This window comes from Planococcus citri, chromosome 1 (assembly GCF_950023065.1).
Source record: "Planococcus citri chromosome 1, ihPlaCitr1.1, whole genome shotgun sequence".
Classification (NCBI taxonomy): domain Eukaryota; kingdom Metazoa; phylum Arthropoda; class Insecta; order Hemiptera; family Pseudococcidae; genus Planococcus; species Planococcus citri.
Window position 1 is genome coordinate 37,101,029 of NC_088677.1, and position 19,905 is coordinate 37,120,933.

General features: G+C 34.5%; 2 protein-coding genes across 3 annotated transcripts in view; one reads left to right on the forward strand and one right to left on the reverse strand.

The window, feature by feature from the left end:
• The window catches only part of Su(var)3-3 (lysine-specific histone demethylase Su(var)3-3), a 271,605-nt gene that overhangs the window by 146,000 nt on the left and 105,700 nt on the right, over positions 1–19,905 (forward strand). The gene's annotated exons all lie outside the window — the stretch shown is intronic.
• On the reverse strand, positions 8,432–13,479 carry Tollo (Toll-like receptor Tollo). Its single transcript, XM_065344444.1, has one exon. It carries the CDS (start codon positions 13,063–13,065, stop codon positions 9,301–9,303), a length of 3,765 nt encoding a protein of 1,254 aa, XP_065200516.1. The 5' UTR covers positions 13,066–13,479; the 3' UTR covers positions 8,432–9,300.

Consider the following 19,905-nt stretch of genomic DNA (forward strand, 5'->3'; position numbering starts at 1 on the left):
AAACCTGTTGACTACAGAGTGTTATTTTTAATAGAGATTATAGTTGAAAACAATCGTATAGGTCGATATACTCATGCTTCGAACGTTATTATGTAATTTTTTTCTTGTTGGTAAATTTACGATCTAGTATGTGCGCGCTACTCGCTTGCCTATTAATTTATTTAACTCATTGGCGTAATTCTATCGAACGAGTAACGTTATGCCTTGCTTATGAACATAAATCAGTTAAAAATTGGAAACCATTCACCTTCTCCAGCATTTCAGGGTATTTTAACGGATTTTCACGTTTTTCAGCAATATTAGTAACCATTGTTTCATATATCGTTCGAAGTAATCCCGCCTTTTGGCTGTAGGCGATCCGAGTATACCATATATTTTTTATATCCTCATCTTATGTAGGTACCTATACCTTGTAGTATATAGTACCTAATACCTATATCTATGCATATAATATACCTAGAACAATACGGAGTCGTTTGTTGAAGTATGTCTCATTATTATATTTTATGGATGGTAACGTTCAAAGTCATCCTTATTTTAAATTTATGTTTGAAAAAATACGTATAGTACGAGTTTCGTGTTCATATTATACTGTCTTCACTACCGGCAATATATGATTTCTATTCAATTTCTTGCCTCGAGCTTATGTAACGAAAAAAACAGAAGTTGAGTTAAGATTGGCGAACGATGACAACAATTGTGCACATTTGCCATAGCCGAGTTATACGAGTAGAAATACATAAAACGAATGTTCAACCTTGCTACAGTTTACCCTGAACTACATAGGTCAGGTGTACAGGGTGTCCTATGAAATGCCTGCCATTCTTTTGATTTGAATACATGCTTACAACCAAGCATGAAAAAAAGAAAAGGTTTGCATGGACGAGGAGTGTGAATGGCTTAAAAAGGTTGAAAAGGCTATGGCAGTGTAAGATGAGGGATCGGCTCAGTAAGTTAATTTTTTCTAATTTTTCTTCATCCCTCTATTTGTAGCAGTGAAAGATGATTTTAGAGCCCATCATCAAAATCGAATCACCCTATCGAGAGGGAAGGAACCTCAAAATATAAAATTTTAACGCTTTAAGCTCGCTCAAATTCTTGAGTACTTTCTAGTCAAGCGGTGTAAAATTTGGCATGCAAATAAACGTTTCCAGTGAAAAAGTCACTTTTTTTTTACGTACAAAACCGATTTAGAAATTTTGAGAACAAACCCGCCTTGCTGGTTATATTCGTTTAAAAAAAGTCAATTTTGAATATTTCTCAATACATTCTTCAGTTTTGCAATATCAATTTTCAGCATTTTTTTCAAGTGACTAGAACATTCCTGAAAAATCTGAAAATTGTTTTTCTACAATATCCTCTAGATGGTCTATTTCGATTATTTCGAAATTAGTGAGTCAAATTACCCCAATTTTTATCTTTTGTTCGTTGATTCAACTAAAAATTTAAAATCCGTAACTTTTAAATTGAAGTAGGTACATATGTACTCGTATCTAGTCAAAAAATTAAACTTCGAGAAATTGAACACAATTAGCATAAAAAGAGTACCTACACTTTGGAACGGTTCAGTACGTTGAATATTCTGAGGTTGATACCTATGTATAGTTTTTAAGTAGAAAATGAGAAATTCCGCGGTTAAGTTTCATTTTTCCATTTTCACGATTAGGTCTACTTACTTATCATTTGTACGTCTATTTAAGTAGTAGATATTAGGTATATTAAGTTTTTGTTTCTCGTACTTACCGATTGCAGCCAAGTTTTTTGAAATGTGGTGGACGATTTATGGGACACCCGGTATATTGGAAAAGAAAACACATTAAATTTTTATTGCTCCAAAGTATAGAACGAGAAAATATTCGCATGCGACGAATTTAATGCCAAATGGATTGCTAGACGTAATCTATAATGTATGGGACAGGCTACTTTTCTGATATATGTTGCATCTTGGTGCCCAACCAGACTTTACAATGGTTCACCAAAAAGTATACTATACGTATATGTAATGTATGGGTACAAATTTACAAGTATTTGAAAATCCTAACCACATTCTAGGTACCTACCTACCTATAGTAGGTTAGTTGCGAATAAACTGATTATAAGATACCTATATAATTTTTATTACCATGATACACACTGGCATCGGCATGTAGAGCATCCAAAGGAATTTTTTACAGATAATTTTTCCGTGCATGATTAATACCTACACACTTTTTTCTTCATCATCCATCAGATATGGTCCAAGATTTTTGATTTTAGATTTAAGGAGCAATATTCGATGGCCGTTCGGTGGCCAGTATTATAAATTATATTTCCCATCCAAGTGTGATTTTAATAAAAAGTGTATACGCTATAATGTCACAATGAACGCTTTAACGCTTATACAATGGACGCCAACTCATCATGTTATCAATGTTACCAGCGCGACGAATTATAAACAGGTGAACAACATTAATATACATGCAAAATATAACATCCTGTGTACGATCTTCTATTTTTTTACCCATCAGCTTCTTCTTGTACTCGTTTAATCAAGGCGTACAGCGTTAAGTAGGTAGTTCGTCTGGTAAACAAAGATGGCCATATAGAGGACCTTTTTTTCTTACACTCTTACTGTCGAAATTTCCCTATAATCGTTTCACAATTTCCTGCATGAAATGCCATTATTCAAGTATTATCGATTGATGATTTTTTTTGCATGTAATTGAAAATTCTAATATTTGATTAAAGAAAATAATTTTCTAGAAGAAGAACGAGTGGTCAATTTGTTTGGTGGAGTAAGACTTCGAAAGTATTGAAGTGGATATCCTATTGTAATGAGGAGGAAGGAAGGGAATTTAGTTTATGACACACATTTATACGCATTAGGACTTACAAACATCAAAATTTCAACTAAGAAGAAGAAGTGTTGTTTTCGTTGCAAGGACGCAAAAAATTTATAAATTAGGTAGCGCAGCTACACAATAAATGCCAAAAAATAAAAAAATATCAGAAAAAATATAAATTTGAAGAACGAGCCAATAACGTGTATTTTTAAAATGTACTTAAACCTTAAAAGTTGCTATTTTGTTCAAAAATATTTCGAGGCCCAGTTTATACTTGTATAATATAATCAATTTTTGGTGATCCTAATTGGTCAATTTCCTGAGATTTTTTTCACAAATACTTATATCTCTCATTAGTCATTTTTGATGAGTTGGTCACTATAACATTCCTTCGACTCATAAGAAATGTCTATCCCTATGATACATAGAAAACTTTTCTAAACCAGTGTCATGAAATCCATGACGCATTAACGCATTACAATCGTATACTATGCTGAGTACATGGAATAAAATCCTGGTGTTGGCGCGAATCTCATTGAGTAGGTAGTTCGCATGTTAGAATACGATTAATTAAAATGCATGCGAACTTCATTAACATTTATTGACCAAAAGATAACGTTAATTAATGTCTTTTTTGTTTGCGTTACATTTTTTAGCGGTATTTAGAAGTCTACCTGACGGATAAATAGGTAAATTTATATTTGAAAATAGGAAGGAAAAAAATGTGAAATAAAAAAAATTAGGGCTTTATTTGTATTCTAGGAAAGTAAATGATTTTTTTTTGCTGATTCCATTTTTAATAATTTTCCCCAAAAATTTTTTTAAATGTTTGTTTCTGGAACTGTTTTTGAAAAATTTTATAAAATTAAAATTATAATATTTACGAGGATAACTGCTTTGTCAAAAATTATATCATTGTTCCTTTATAATGATTTAATTGAATCAAATTCAAAGAGCACGAATTTAATGGACGGAAGTTTTGAAAACGTCAAAAAAAAAACGTTGTTTTGTTAGCGGCCCTTCATGGTTTATTACTTCGTGAAGTAATTCCAGCAAATTAGCCAAAAATAAAGGGTCGCCTTCGCAATTTTGAGTTTCGACACGCTATTCGCGAATTGAAAAGATCAACGTGAAATGTCAAATATTGTACGAGTGAACAATAAAAAGACAATAAGGTGATTACCTGATTTTAAAAATCCATTTTCCGGCTCGTGTTTTCAACGAAGGATACGATACCTTGTTGTTCTTGCCTTGGAAGTATATCAAATCAACGTGTATTTTAATCTACTTACGAGTATTTAATATGATGAATAAACTTTCAACGAATTTGGCCCATGTATACGTATTCTCTTACTTTCCAAATTTCATTAGAATTTCAGATGTTATTTTCATTTTTTTTTTAAATTTACCATTCATGCAATTTTATGAAATTTTATCTAAATTTTGCAAAAACTGACTAATTAATTTTGATCCTTAGAAATTTGTACTTATCTACTGAGACTCCTAGGTTTCTTAATCTTTTTTTTTCATATCCCATCTACCTTTACCTAAATCTCATAGAGAACTATGTACATACGTACAGTACGTAGACGTACTATACGTACCTATTCTATTCTACCTCGGGAAGTTCCCATGTGAGAAGAAAAAGTTTAGAAAACGTTAATAGGATTAAAGATTTACACCTGAAATGATCCAACCTGAAAAATGAGCGTACTCGCGTAATTTATTAGTAGATAGACGATTATAATGGTAAGAAAAATATTGCTAAATCAGGCAACCATTTGCCAACTGCTTCGAAAAATTAGACAAATAAATTGAACGAAACGATGTATGTACAATACGTATAATGACGATCTTTGCGAGTAGTACAGAATAATGAGTTGTTTTCATAATAAAACTACGTGTGGTAAAGCTTGAGTTTATTTTTAAATCGCGAACAAAATTGTCGACATTGTAGAATTTAAAATTAAATTTTTAAATCGCCGATTTTCTGGTCGTTAGTTTGAAATTTTTTTAATAATCTCTGCTTATACTTGACATATTGTTGGCACCGTTTATTAAGATCGTTCTGTTTCAGTTGGCTATTCAAAATATTTTTCGATGCGACTTTTTTCGAGATTATTATTTATCTGGTCATTATATTCGAACAATTAAAAAAGTGCATTGTTATAAGGCAAGTCACACAAAATGAAATCAATTTTGGTAGGTAATTAGGCAGAAAGAAATGCATTTATTTTCATCGCGCGGTAGGTTATTGGCATGGTAATTTCGTCGCATAAAAATATTCATACAGAAAGAAATTTTATAATTGAATAAGTGTATGAGTGACATTCAGCGTGAAATTTTGCTAGTTCACGGTTACGGTGTTGCTTTTTAGATATCAATAGGTAATTGAATATTTAGCCTTGTTTCTTAGAACGCAATACAAATACGCTACGAGTACCTGCTATAAGAAGATTCCTATGAAATACTGCATAGGCTTTCTTTTTTAGCTTAATATTCGCCGCGGAGTAGGATGCATTGCATTTACTATCCAATGATGCGTAACGTGATATCGAAATGAAAAAACATACAATAATTGTCACGGTTAGTTATTTCTATAGGTAGTCTACCATAGACATACCTATTCTACATATACGTGTACAGATGAATGGGAAAATAGATCAGAGTCGAGGTGTGTTTTTTTTGTGGGTATGCCGAGCCCGAGAGTGATACCGAACCTTCGAACTTTTTTCCTTTTCTCATACACAAATGCAACTCTACAGTAAATATTTTGATGCTGTGTTCTCGGGTGAAGAACCTTTGAAAGAGTACGCTTTAAAGACGATGGAGTAAAAAATTGGGACCTATAAATTGTACAATTCTAAAATTACGAAAGAAAAAAGTAAAGAATAAAAGATAATTATAGGATTTCTTTGTTTATTCCTTCGAAAAAGAGAAGAAAAAAAACTTGAACGGTAAATTCCAACTTGGTCCAAATTACAGGTCGTGTCTAATGTTATCCACAGAATACGTTTCTCGTCTATTTTAAAATCAACCTTCTATTTAGAAGCACTCTTGGGGTACCTACTTAATTGAGGTACTGATTGATAAGCATCAGATTTAAAGCGAAACAACGACTATTAGGTGTACCTAGTCGTACACTGAACACTGTTTTCTCAGTTTTGATAACCCCGGGGCTCTTGTAAATTCTGTAACAGGAAGGTAAATCATGTCACGAAAGATTTTCGTTCATTCGAACACATATCAGTATTAGGAAGACGTTTAACCCCCCCTCACTTTTTTCATTTTTTATTCGCGTGTATTTATAATAAAACACGCAGAGGACGAAAATTTTATTCAAGGAGTTGAATTTTGTATCAATAATTTAAAAATTCTTGGAAAAGTATCGGATGATAGCATTTTTTTTTATCTTTGTGTGCTTTATCTTTGTTTGATCAACTGACTATTTTTAACAGTATCAGCCAATTACTCTTACAATGATGAACGAGAAGAGCTGCCAGTATCTTTCTATACAAATTCAAGCTACTCAACACAGCTGACTGATACCATATTGTTTTTCAGTGCGACCGGATAACGATAAAAAGCAAAGCAATTATTTCAGAGGGTTAAAAATAGCGATACCCGAGAACACAAAATCGAAAGTGAAAACAACTGAAAAACTCAAAAACCTGCATTGAGTGGCATCAAAAATATGAGTTGGTAGAGGTACATATCTATGATTTACGCAAGTGCAGTCAATTTTTGATACCTAAATGTAGTTTTTTTTATTAAATGCTCGATGCTGTTTTTTTTTACTTTTCTGAGAGCATAGAGAGCGGGTTTTACTAATTTTTAACCAAAATGTAATTTTAAGAAAACAGAAAATGCATCAAATTTTTCTTTAAATTTATAAACCACGGATCCTATTTTTATCAGGTTTAAAATCTTACACAGCACGTTCTTTATTAGAGCCCATTTGACCATCATATGTATTTTAGACCCATACTCATACTTTTTCAAAACACGACAAAAATGCTAAAACGACCCCCGCCCCTTACAAAATTGCAGGAAATAAATCCCCTTCCCCCTTAGACCAAGTAATTTTCCCCTGGTCCCGCTTTGAATGAATAAACGCATAAGTTATAGTGATCAATTTTAAATTTCAATTTTACTGTTGTTCTGAAAGTTTTTCAATTAGAATCCACTTTTTTCGTTTTACCGATCAATTTCTTCGACTACAGATGAAATTTCCCGAAGTCAAAAATCAATTTAGCTGACACAATTTTGATACAGACTCAATTTCCACGAACATACATATAAAAAAAATTATTTTGGTTTTATTTCCGGTTCCTAATACCTTTTTCATTAATTTTTCGAAACATTACCTATCCTTTAGTTTAGAACTTTAGTGAATGGAAATGTGAATGGAAGTAAGCTATATCCCAGAATGTGATCAGAAATCATGTTTTTTTATTAGAAAAACTTGACTAAAAAGTGTTGAGAAAAATTTACATCTTTGGTTTGAAAACTTTTGAATAATCAGAAAAATTTCTGAAAAAGGATTTTTCATTTTAAAGATTTGAATTGAGATTTTGAGTTTGGAAATGAAATGTTTTCTGCCTCCGTTCACCCCATTTGTATCCAAAGTTCAGGAAAACGTCTGACCAAAAGTTGAAAAATTCACCTCAGAGCTCAAAAAGAAGCATTAAAGAAGCGGAGGAGAGGAAAATTTCGTATCTACGGTATCAGTTTTAATTTGCATCAGTGTTATCGATATTTTTAGCATTGGTATTAATTTTAATACTCGCATTGGTTGGGAAATTTAATCAATGCACCAAAATTTATACAAGATTAATTGAAATTTAGATTTAAATCCGTAGGCCTACTTTATTCGTGTTTTTGAATTTTTAACGAAGTCTTTATTATAAAATACCTTACACTGATCGAGTATTATCAATAAAATTGGAAATTGTCTACAAATTACTTTTTTCTCAACTAGTAAATAGCTTAAATTATTCAAGATTTCTCAATTTACCCGTACAAGTGATTGATAAATGTACATAAATTATTTTCGGTCCATGTTTCAGACTTTATTGATTTTTTTTTCGTTAATTTAAATTCATTAGATTTTTTTTAACAACATAGATCACCTTGAATTTATCGATATTTTTGGCTCGTATTTCCTCACTCGTGTACACAAATATATTATTCCCGAACGTTTAGGTAAATTTTGAAAGACATTCTTTTCGGAATAGTGATTTGCTACGATATTCATGAATTTTGCTATTATGCATTTGAAAATACCTAAGAGATTTTGTTCTATACACTAAGCTCTTTTTACGATTCTCCTGGTAATACGCCGCCTATATGCCTATACAACTCAGTTCTCTTTCTTTCACAGCACCTAACTACCTTACAGTACCTACACATTTCAATCGAAAACGTTATCTCTGTTGAATAGTCTACGAAAAATACCTTGTATCGCATTTATCATACCTAATAATGTTAGGAAGAACTGGCTCAGGTATAATAATTCACCTTTTCATATTATACGTACACATATAGTAGGTAACCAATATCTCAGGTATAAAATCAGGGCATAGACGATAAATAAAAACCAGTTTTAATATGAAAATCCCATTCCTGGGGTTTATTTGAAAAAAGAAAATAAATAAATACACGCGTTGAAAAAAAAAGACAAAAAAACACATACATACATAATTATTAATAATATCACAATTGGTTATCAATTTTTGTAAGCACTTGACGTACTCAAATAAACTAATGATAAAGAGAAAATTCAAAAAAAAAAAAAATAAGTAAAAGCATAAAACAAACGTAAAAAATTCGAATAAAAATGTACAAAAAATTATGAAAATATAAAAAAAGGATGACGATAGGAAGAATAAGAAATTTATGTACATATCAAAATAAAAAAGGAATACGTTACGTTCAAAACACGATATTTATACTTATTAGAAAATTTTATACACGATGATAAGTAAGAACTACAGGAACTAGAGAATTTTTACTCTTTTCGTCTTCTCAATCGATATTTACATCGTTTATTTACATTTGAGAAAAAATAGGTATAAAATAAATGAAAAATATCAGTCTAAAATAGAGAAGAAAAAATGCACTAAAAACATTTGTAAAAAAATTGCTTTTTCAAGTATCTAAAGAAAAAAAAGTAACTAAAATGGTAAAATCAAAATCATACTAAAACTTCATCTTTGAAAGTTTTTTCTTTTTTTTTGTTTTGTTTTAGAAAACATAAATTCGTCATAAAAATGGTAAAATAAATGATTATGGCGAGATAAAAACAATTAAAAAATTACCTTGAATCGTGACAATCCGATTTTTGGCACATAATCCATAAAAATACGTTTATAAAACAAAAAGAAATCGCGTTTTTTTTTACACAAGACATTTACACTGTACACGCACATCGTTAAAATTTTTTTTTGAAAAAAAAAAATAAAAAAAATTCTTTACACTAAATATGTATGGCGACGGATCTACTATTGGACGTATTATTACGATTATGGTGCCTATGGAGCGAATGATGATGATGATTATGCGAATTGATATGCACATGCCGATGCCTGTTGTTTTTCAGCCTTTGGTTATTGGGCACGTCTGGTAAAGCGAATCGTAACCTTTCCCAAAATAATTTTTCGCCCCATTGCAGGTACGTGTTATGTTTGAGGAACAACCTGAGGTCGGCATCTAGATCCTTGAATGGCACCTCGCCGAGTAAAATTACAATCAGTCTTTTTCGCCTGTCGCGCAGAACCTGATGATGAGCTGATTTGAACTCGTATCTGCTCCATTCGGATTTGATGAAGTTTTCCGAAAGCACCATAATGGTGCGCCGCGACGACTCGACAGCTTGCACAATGGTGTCAGAGAGGTAACCGCCGATAGGAAACTCGCGATAGTGTAGACACAGCTTATACGGAGGGTCACCATTTTCGAGTATTGGCGCCAACTCCTCGGCCACAAAAATCTCGTCTTTCGCACTATAACTCACGAACGCATCGAATAACTTGTCACGATCATCCATTTCGATTTCACTAGTAGGGTAAAATAGACGAACACCGAATTTCGAATAGAACCATATACGAAGCTCATCTTTGTACATACAGACGACGATTGCAATTATACCGAAAAAGAACAATAACGAAATCGCGATCACAGTTATCGGTAAAAAGTGGTGCAAGTTTTGCTTGGAATCGGACTCGTTTGAGCTCAGGTTACCGTTGAGGGCGCCTTCGATGATATTGCTGGTGATATTGGAGAGTTGACTGGCTTCCTGGACACAGAACGAGGTGATATTGTCTGACATGATGGGAAACGAGAATTTGTACGAATGATTGTAGCATTTCATCTCTTTGCTGTCGACGATGGTGTTTTTCAAGTATTGCAGGTATTCTTGGACTTTTTGAACAAACTGGCATTCGCATGTCCAAGGGTTGTCGGCCAAGGTGACAGTATTGAGCGACGAGGGTAGTTTCCAGATTGAGAACTGCGTCAAGTGGTTTTGGTCTAGACGTAGAGTGGAGAGTGCGTATGGAGTTATTAAAACGTTTGACTGGATCATGGAGATTCGATTGTTGTGTAAATATAACTCCTTCAGTTTATCTAGACCTTCGAACTCGTTACCTTTTAGAGATGTTATTCGGTTATTTTCTAGTCTGAGAATTTCGAGCTCTTTTAGACCATGAAACGTGCGATTATAGATGACTTCGATGTTGGAATTATTCAAGAATATCACCTTGAGTAATTTTCGGCCAATGAAACTGTGGCTGGAAAGTACCCTGATGTCGTTACCGTCGAGATACAGCTGTGTAACATTCATTGGTATTTTCTCTGGTATACTGCCGTGGTACCCGGATTTACTGCAAGATACGACGTTAGCATTGGCTGACATGCTATGGTAACAGGTGCAATTAGCCGGACATACGACTTTACAATCGCAGGCGTCAAAATCGCAGCAATCGCACATACTTCGTTTGGCGCACTCCAACTCGTAACGACATAGGAACTGATCAGCTGTAGCCTCCTTTAATGGTACGACGGAATTCTCTCGATTATACAGCAGCTCGCATTTCACCTCGTTCAAATCAGCTAATATTGGTCTATTTCGTTCCGGTTCGACCGAATAGCTTTGCAACCACTGCATGGTGCAGTCGCACTGGAATGGATTATCGGCTACGTAGAATTCGGGTAACGTTCGGCCAGCCGGAACTGAAGATATTCGAAGCGAATGCGGAGTCAGGATTTTCAACTGGTTTCCAACCAAGTCGACTTTGGTAAGATTGTATTTTTTGAAAAACGCGTACGATTGGATTTTGGAGATCTGATTATTGGCCAGGTTCAAGCTTTGCACGTTGTCTGGAATTGAGCTGCCGGTGATCTCAGTCAGCCTGTTGTTGCTGGCGTCGAATACGCTGAGCTGAAGTTGATTCTCGATTTCGAAATGGTTACCAAGCTCGGTGATCTTGTTACCGTGTATGTCGAGCCACTGCAAACCAGTTGGAATCAAAGCGTAGTCGAACCATTCAAGAAAATTTTCCGAAATATTTAACCAGACTAGATTTGGCAGCTTGGAAAATAATCCGCCCACTTCGATCAGGTAGTTACCATCGATACGTATAGCAACCACTTTGAGATTAGCGTCGAATGTGCCTTGATCGATTTTACGAATTTTATTGTTGGATAAATTGATGATCTGCAATTCGGTCAGCTGATCAAAGACGCCTTTGCGAACCTCGGTGATGTTATTTTCCGTCAAACGTAAACCGACTAGCTGATTCATAACCGGAAACGAGGTCAATAAGATTTGCGAAATTCGATTTGTGCCCAAATCCAACGTTTTCAAGTTCGGAATGTTTTTCAAAGCGACCGGAATATCCGCCAGCTCGTTACCGTTCAAATGTAGATCTTCCATATTGGTGGAATTATGGAAAGCTTCATCGTCGACGTAGCTGATTTGATTATTATCCAGAGCCAGCAACGTTAGCCCGGATAAGCTGGCGAATGTGAAACCGTCGATTCGTTTGATTTTATTATTGGACAGCACCAAAGTGGTTAATTCGTAGAGCGACGCGAACGTATTACCAGGTATGGAATGAATGGCGTTATTTTCTAAACGTAGTATTTGAAGTTGAAACAGGTCGCGGAACATGTACGCGTCCAGTTTGGTTATATTATTGCCGGACAGGTTGAGTACGATTAATCGCGCAAGACCGCTGAACGTGGCCGAATTAATCCATTCTTCGGTTAATTGGTTTTGCGATAAATCTAAGACTAGAAGTTTGCCCAAATCGTTGAATAATCCGGGAGCTAACATGGTTATGGAATTATTTTGCAAATGTATTTCCTTTATTTGCCTCGTATCGGTGAACAACTCGGGAGGCAGGTAGACTAGTTTATTATTAGCGAGGTTCAGCACCGATAACGACGACAAATTATCGAACGCGTGATCAGCGATCACAGTCATCGCGTTGTCTTGCAAATAAAGCTCTTCGAGTAAGCTCAAACGCGAGAAAACTTTCTGAGGTAACGAGTCGATGGTATTATTGGATAAATCCAGCACGCGTAGATTTTCGCCGCATTTCAACACCTCGTTGTTTTCGTTGAACATGAAATTACCAACGCTGGTCAACTTGTTACGGGTGAGATTCAAGTAGTGTAGATTCTGCAGAGGGCAAAACACACCTTCAGGTAAACTGCGTATGTTGTTGCAGCTGAAATCGAGCCTTTCCAGCAAATGCAGATCGTCGGCGAACACATTCGGATACACTTCCAAGCTCATACCGGACCAATCATCGTTATGCGTGATGAAAGTGAGATTTCGTAATTGGCGAAGCCCGCGAAAAGCACCCGCGGTCACATTACCGATTTTACAAAACTCGAGCGATAAATCTTTGAGATCGATTAGCGTTTGAAAACTACCCGGATTCACGGAACTTTTAAAGAAAAACATTTCACTGCACACTATTTTTAGTTTCACCGTGTATTGAGGCTGTATAACGCTCAAGTTGGTTTTCTCGATTTCCGAATTGATCGTCCGAAGACGACACACCAAGGCGACCTCCTGGTCATCGGGCAAATTGGCGGAAACCTCTTGTTCGCCATCGGCCGTAACCGAATACCATTTACACTCGTCCGGCGCCTGATAACGGAGCGATTTTCCGGATATTATCAATAGCATGGTACCGACAATGGCTACGAAAAACGCCGAACCGGAATGCATGATTTAAACTTTGAAATTTTCACGCGCGCGACGCATTTTCTTCACTCACGATCTTTCACCTTAAAAGGTAAAAGAAAAACTCGCAACGATCGAAATCGTACGCACACAAATCATCGAACCATCGAACGCGCGAATCTTACAACACTGGCACCACATATTCATCATTTTTTTTATTCAACACTTTTCTATAATTTAACACATTCAACATTATGGGTAACTTGTTTTAACGATATAGGTACACTCGCGTAATAATCCGATCGAAAACCGCCTTCGAAACGTATAACGATGCAGTAGGAAAAAATAACAAGAAACTCGAATTGAACTTGAAACGATCGACACGATCACGCATTCTACACTTCGTCAAGTCCACAACTAAATGTTGCTACGATTCGTAAACTCGTTTGCCAGCTCTGCAGAATAACACCATCTAACCTCCTGAAACTAGAATCCCCCACCAATTCGGTCATCACTAGACCGGCTGTTGGCTGCGGGAAACACTCGAACCAGTATACACACTTGGCGGGCAAAACGACGTTCTCGTGTACGAGGATGAATATGCTGCATGTGTTGTGTATTTATCGCCTTTGAAATTCTCCCTTCGTTTAAATATTATCCAAATTGCGCCTTCGAATAACTGTGTAGTTGAATATTCGAACACGTTTTGACATCTCGTTAATTCATCGACCCTACCTCTGCCTTGCGTAGATTATGTAGATGCAGGCCTACAGCTACCCACTGCGAACGTAGAATCCTGCAATGTGTACATGCAACGCATCCCTTACCAGCCTTTTACCTTGTATTACCTACATGTTTTCTATTTTTTGTTCTGAAACTACCTGTACCTGTCTCTCTCCGTTGGATATGCGCGAGACAGGGCTAGAAATTAACCAGCATGAGAATTAGGTGCACACTGCACACAGCTATTTTTTTTTAGTTTTAAAAAATGACCCTCCCTTGCTTGTTTAACGAGACACTGTGTGTTTCTTCTTTTTATACCTATAATTTATTTTTCATTTTCACTCTCGTTCGATTTATTTTTTACCATTTCTGTAGAGTTGTCGGTCTTCGAATTGTTTGTCGCACCTACGGTGTGATTAAGGGATGAATTTTAAATGATTTTGACTGCTTGTTAGTAACAAGATGCGAGAAATACTTACCTATACATAGCTACGAGTGTACCAATGTACACGATCGAAGTGCGGTTGATGGCGTGTTTTCGTTTAATTTCACGCTGTTTTGAACGAGAATGCTTGACAGCATTATTTTAAGGGGTGAAATATTTTAATTTAATTATGTGTCTGAATAATTTGTAGGAATTTTTCGATGTTAATTTCGAACTCACTAACAAGATGATTAGTACACGTTTGTTTGGGATTCATGTTCATGTGGACTGTTCGTATCGTTATTAGAAACATGCAAGACTGTAAAAATCAGGTTTTATTTTTATGTCGGATACTGAAAATTAGGCCTGCATTTTGGTAAAGTGAAATTATGAAGCGAAACCAAGAAACTCAAATTTCTTTTCAATTTTTTTCAAGATTTTATTCTCATTTTTTCTCTTATCGAATTACTCGATCTTATCCCATATTTTACACTCGATTTGAAAACTACTGAGTTGCCAAATTCCATCTCCAAATTCACAGGAGAACCATTCGAGAAGTCCATCTCTGATTTGAACGGGGGCCATGAGTTCTGGAAAGAACATGGTCTGAAACTCTCATAGCCTTTATAGCTTCCCATAAATAATTTTCGATTTTTCGTGAATTTTTGAAAACTTGAAATTAACCATTTTCGGATATTAATATCTTTTTAAAAAATGCATGCTTACTCAATAAAAATGATGAAAATTAGTCTAGAAACTGATGCCACCGCTCCCAAACTGAAGTTTATCGTTCCAGCCATTCTCTAAAGTCCTCTGCGTGATTTTCGATTCCCTCAGACGTGGAAATACTTTAGAAACTAAATATCGAGTTGTGGCTTTAATGGTTCATTCGAATTTGAGCCGTTTCAGGCGGACACTTCGAGGGTGTTTTTTGACTAGCACTCTCCGCTCTCTTAAATAAGCAGGATAAAAAAAAAGTCGAGATATTTACCTGGAAATGAGGTCAAATGTAGATAAACTTTTTGAATATATTGAGAATAAGCCATAAATCGATTTTAAGCCACCCAAAAATGATTTTCACGCTTTCTGAAGAATTTTGAAATTTTAAAAATATCGAAAATTGTGCTGGAGGCTCCAGAATGGCTCGAACTGATGAAATTCGGATTCAAAAAAGTTGGTTTTAGTCAAGATACAGCCATTCGTGCTTATTTCAAAAATATCTCTGCGAACATAAAATTTTTGATTTTTTGATTTTTTTTTCACCTAGTAAAATAGTAAGTATTTTGGTCATAAAAATACGCTCTAGTTGTTCCCCTGAAAATCGGCTCAAATTTTGATAAACTCTTTAAACAGGTCGAGAACAAACTACAACACTCAAGCCAAATTGATTTTCATACTTTTGTATAGAGAAATTTCGAAATGCTTTATGCTGGAGAATAATATTAAAAAATCCATCAAAAATTGAAAAAAAAATTGGTCAACTGAAATATTTTTGGCTGTAGTGTTTTCTGACCATGCTTTTTCCGAAAATCGCGGTCTCATTCTAGTCGGAGACGGACACCTCGAGAGGTTCCCCTAATGAGATTACTTGGATTTTTAGCAACGGAGTCCACATTTTGTGGATTTAGAATTTGATCTGTGCACCGAACTTGAATGTGATCGGTTCACTCATTTTTGAAGATATGAACTGAAGCTAAAGAAAGTAATGAGAGCTACAAAAAGTCAACTGTTTTATCCACGTTGGAATAATTGTGTTCTTAAAAACAAAATCAAAAGAAGCCGAGTAAGTACACGTTTCAATCTGGACAATTCTTGATTTTTTCTCAAGTTCTAAATTGAAAATTTTACAAATTCTGTTAACTGAACGCAACATAAGATTGAGTTATGTGTTTACTTTTTTAAAAAATCAATCAAATTTTGTTTATGTTGTAAAATTTGAGTTTATATGTATCTACTGTACATATTTGAATTGAAAATTGAAACTTTTTACATTTGGATGTACCTACGACCTACCCTTTTCCTGGTTGTAAATCGTTTTTGAACTGAAAAAATCAACTTAAGAATTCCAAAATTTGGTTCAGAGATGTGAGTGAGAGTCGTCCCTGTTTTGTGGAATAATTGGAAAGTGGTTAGAGATGAAATGGGTTACTGAAAATAGAAAATTTTCAGATTTATCTTGCTGAAATCTGCTTCTTACTTTGAAAGTTATTGTGGACTTAATCGTTTTCTTATCTACTTTGAAGTTTGAATCTCAAAATCCGTAATTATTTTCAAAAAACCATTTGAAGGTGATTGTCTATAGTTATCTGATCGTAAGATTTAACTGTCCCCTCCCCCAATTTGATTACTTTCCTTCTGATAGGAACAGCAAGATGAGAGTATTTTTATGTTTCAAGCATTTACTTACACTTTTAATATTTTTATTATTGTGGTTCTTTTTTAAAATGAATAAATTTCGCAATAAACATGCTGCGATGACCCATTTGCATTATGTATTTTATAACTATTCTATCGAGAGGGAGTGCGCATAGGATCTGGCTGTGAAAAAGAAAAAGTATCTGACGTGACTTTTGTATTGGCTTGTGTAATTTTCCCTGTAACTTCTGTAACAATTATAAGAATTATTTCGTTCATATTTCTTTCAAAGAGCACAGTTATCTATGTGTATCCGTGGGGCTTGAAAAAATGGTTACGTAGGCCGAGAACAAAAACTCCATATTTAACTCTTCTGTCTTATCCTCAGACAATTAATATATACGCGAGTAAAATTTTATAGAAAATTTTCTCATTACTTGGACTTGGTGGGCTAGATGAGAGAGGCATCAAAAAGCAAGGCAGCCTACTCGAAGAAAAAGTGTTAACGAATGATTATTCACATTAATGACAAATCGTCGTCGGTTGTAATTTCTCTCCGGGTAATGTTCCAATTTGAACCAATTATGCGTTAACTATGAATAATATTTCATTTGGAATTACCTTTTGTTAATTCTTTGAACGGATATTTATTATAAGTTGGTGTTTTTTTCCTTGTTATTGTTCCATTTTTTTTTTTTTTTATTAATCATCGCGGCGACAGACGAAAATCGTCAAAGTAAATACCTACCTATTTTGCTAATTACGTAAAGATCCAGACGATGTGTGTGTTTTTGTTTTGAAGGAATTGATCGTTGTTCGATAAATTTGGATATATTGAAGGAGAACTTGGGCTAATTTTAACCCCACGTAAATATGAAAAAAAGAAAGAAAAGTAATGTATAAAAAATTATGATTATCTCGTATCAAGATGACGTATGAACTAATCGTTCAACAACTTGTACAGTTGACAAGCTTAATAAGTACCTATAGCTACCTACGTTGTTATTGAGACAGGTTGAATATTCTGCATTGTTTTACGTTATATATTTTTTTTTCGTCGGTGTTTTTTTGTTTTCGTTTTGATAAATAAGCCGATTATTTATTGTGACATGTACAATTACGGTCGAATTTTGTGTAAAAAGTGTCCTTTTTTTTGAACCCTTAAGGAAACATTAAATCATCGGGCACGCCTGGCTCGTATAGTTTCAAAATAAATATGTGTATACCCTGCGCTCGGTTATGGGACGCCCTTCCGGTCGTACGTATTAGATGTGCGGCTGATACGGTACCGGGCTATTTTTTATATTTACATTAAAATACAATCAATAAATCTAATATTAAGAAGTCGCCGTGTTTTACGCTATAATTTAGTTTAAATTGCCGTTTCAAACTACCAGTTCCATTGCATATGATTACCAAGAGCAGACTGCGTTGCCCTACAGCATCTAGAACCGGATACCAAATTATTTGTTAAAGGATGTATTCGGCTCGTTATTGTTGTACTATGTGTTTTTTTTGCCGACTACACGAATAAAATGGTATTTCGTTCCGAATTTTTCGGTATTTAACGTTTTCATCAGATGCGAAAGGTTTTGCAACCGTTTTAGGGGGCAACGGAAGCCGGTTCATGCATTTAATTGATAGATTTGATTAGAACTTTCAGTCTGTCATATAATAATTATAGAATGATTAATTTTTCTGTTACAGGTATGGAATTTTTTTTACGTCCACCGTGTTGGTAATATATATTTGAAAAATGAGCGAAACGTGTGTTGCGAACACTTTGTGGTACGTAGAACATACTATAATGTTATGTATGGAGTAGAGCAGTTTTTAAGATTAATTAATACGTAACTGGCCACCTTATAAGTTATGAGAGTCGTTGAAGAAGATCAGATTCTATAAATCTATTTTATCTTCGATGGTAGGTACCTAGACCTACCTACACTTGTATCGTACTCGAGGAACTCTGCCAATTATCAGCAGGCATGCAGTTTTAGTGTCTTATGATATAATATCATTAATGAATCCCCTACTTATTGCTATAAATTGTATTGAACGGGGAGGCAAATTGGAATGTTACATTGTTTGGTTACAACCCAAATACCATCACGTACTGTTATCATATGTTTTGCTATTTTCAGTCATAATACATACTTAAATGGCAAAATCCTCACCTCGTCATTTTGAAATTGAAAGAACCTTTCGTAGGTATGATGTGTGGAAAAATAGCGACACAAAAAGCTTCAGCTTGGGTTCCAAATTTTTGATTTTTCAAAGTTTATTTTTTCATTTTTATCGAATTTTTAAATTTTGTGGTAGCATGTCGTCATGCAACTATGTACTGTATTTGATGCTGCGGTTTTTGCGTTTGAAAGCTTCAAAATTGGATGTGAAATTAGTGTACCTTACTTAGTCCAATGGTGATGGACATTAATTTTTGAACTGAGCTCAGCTAAATCGGAAGAGTACACAGAAGTACACGCGTTAAAGTGTATTTTTCGATTTTTGGTGAAATTTTGATAATCAAATCAGGTCCAAAATTGGATGGAAAAAAATCAAAACTTCACCAAATCGACCTAAAAAATCTAAATTGGCATGAATCGTATTTTCGATTTTCCAAATAGATTGAAAGCGGCTTAGAATAGTTTTGAACAGTTCTGGAACTTCCAGCAGATTTTCAAAGTTTGAAATTCCCACAAAATTTTACTTCGTGAATTTGGGAATCTAAAAAATTTACCTACTTTATTCACTAATTGGTGCTTGTTAGTGGCCCACTTGCCCAATTACACTCGATTTTTCCAAAATAGGTTTCTGTTGGTTAACCATAATTTTATATGCCAGTTTGGCTGTCTTGTTAGTTTTTTTAATTTATTGTTTTGGCTTAAGTATCGAAATTCGAAGCATTTCTCAGTTTGAAGATAATACAGGCAAAGACTGAAAAGATCCTGCAAAAGTCCTGCATTTAAAAAAAAACACTTCGAGAGAGCCTCCAACTTCATTGAATGGAGAATTTAAATGTTGAACAAATGAAAAGTTCGAAATTTGACTTTTTTTTCATCAGTCCAATTCTGGAAATTGCGCTCACGCGCGTTAAGCTGTCATTTAAAATTGAAACAAATTTTAAAGTAGGGACTTTTTACATTAGTTATTCGAAGTATCGAAGTTTCGTATTTTCAAAAGTATTGAATCATGTTCAGCACCTTCGAATCAAATTGTAACACTATAACCATAACATCGCTCATGAACACAATTGAAGAGCTCTATTCCAAAGTGGGTTAAGTCATTTTTAAAAAATGCACGTTTTACGGATATTTTTACTTCAAAAGTGGGTTAAGTCATCGATTTTTCAAAATAATTTTTTCTACAAGCAATTTGTTCTA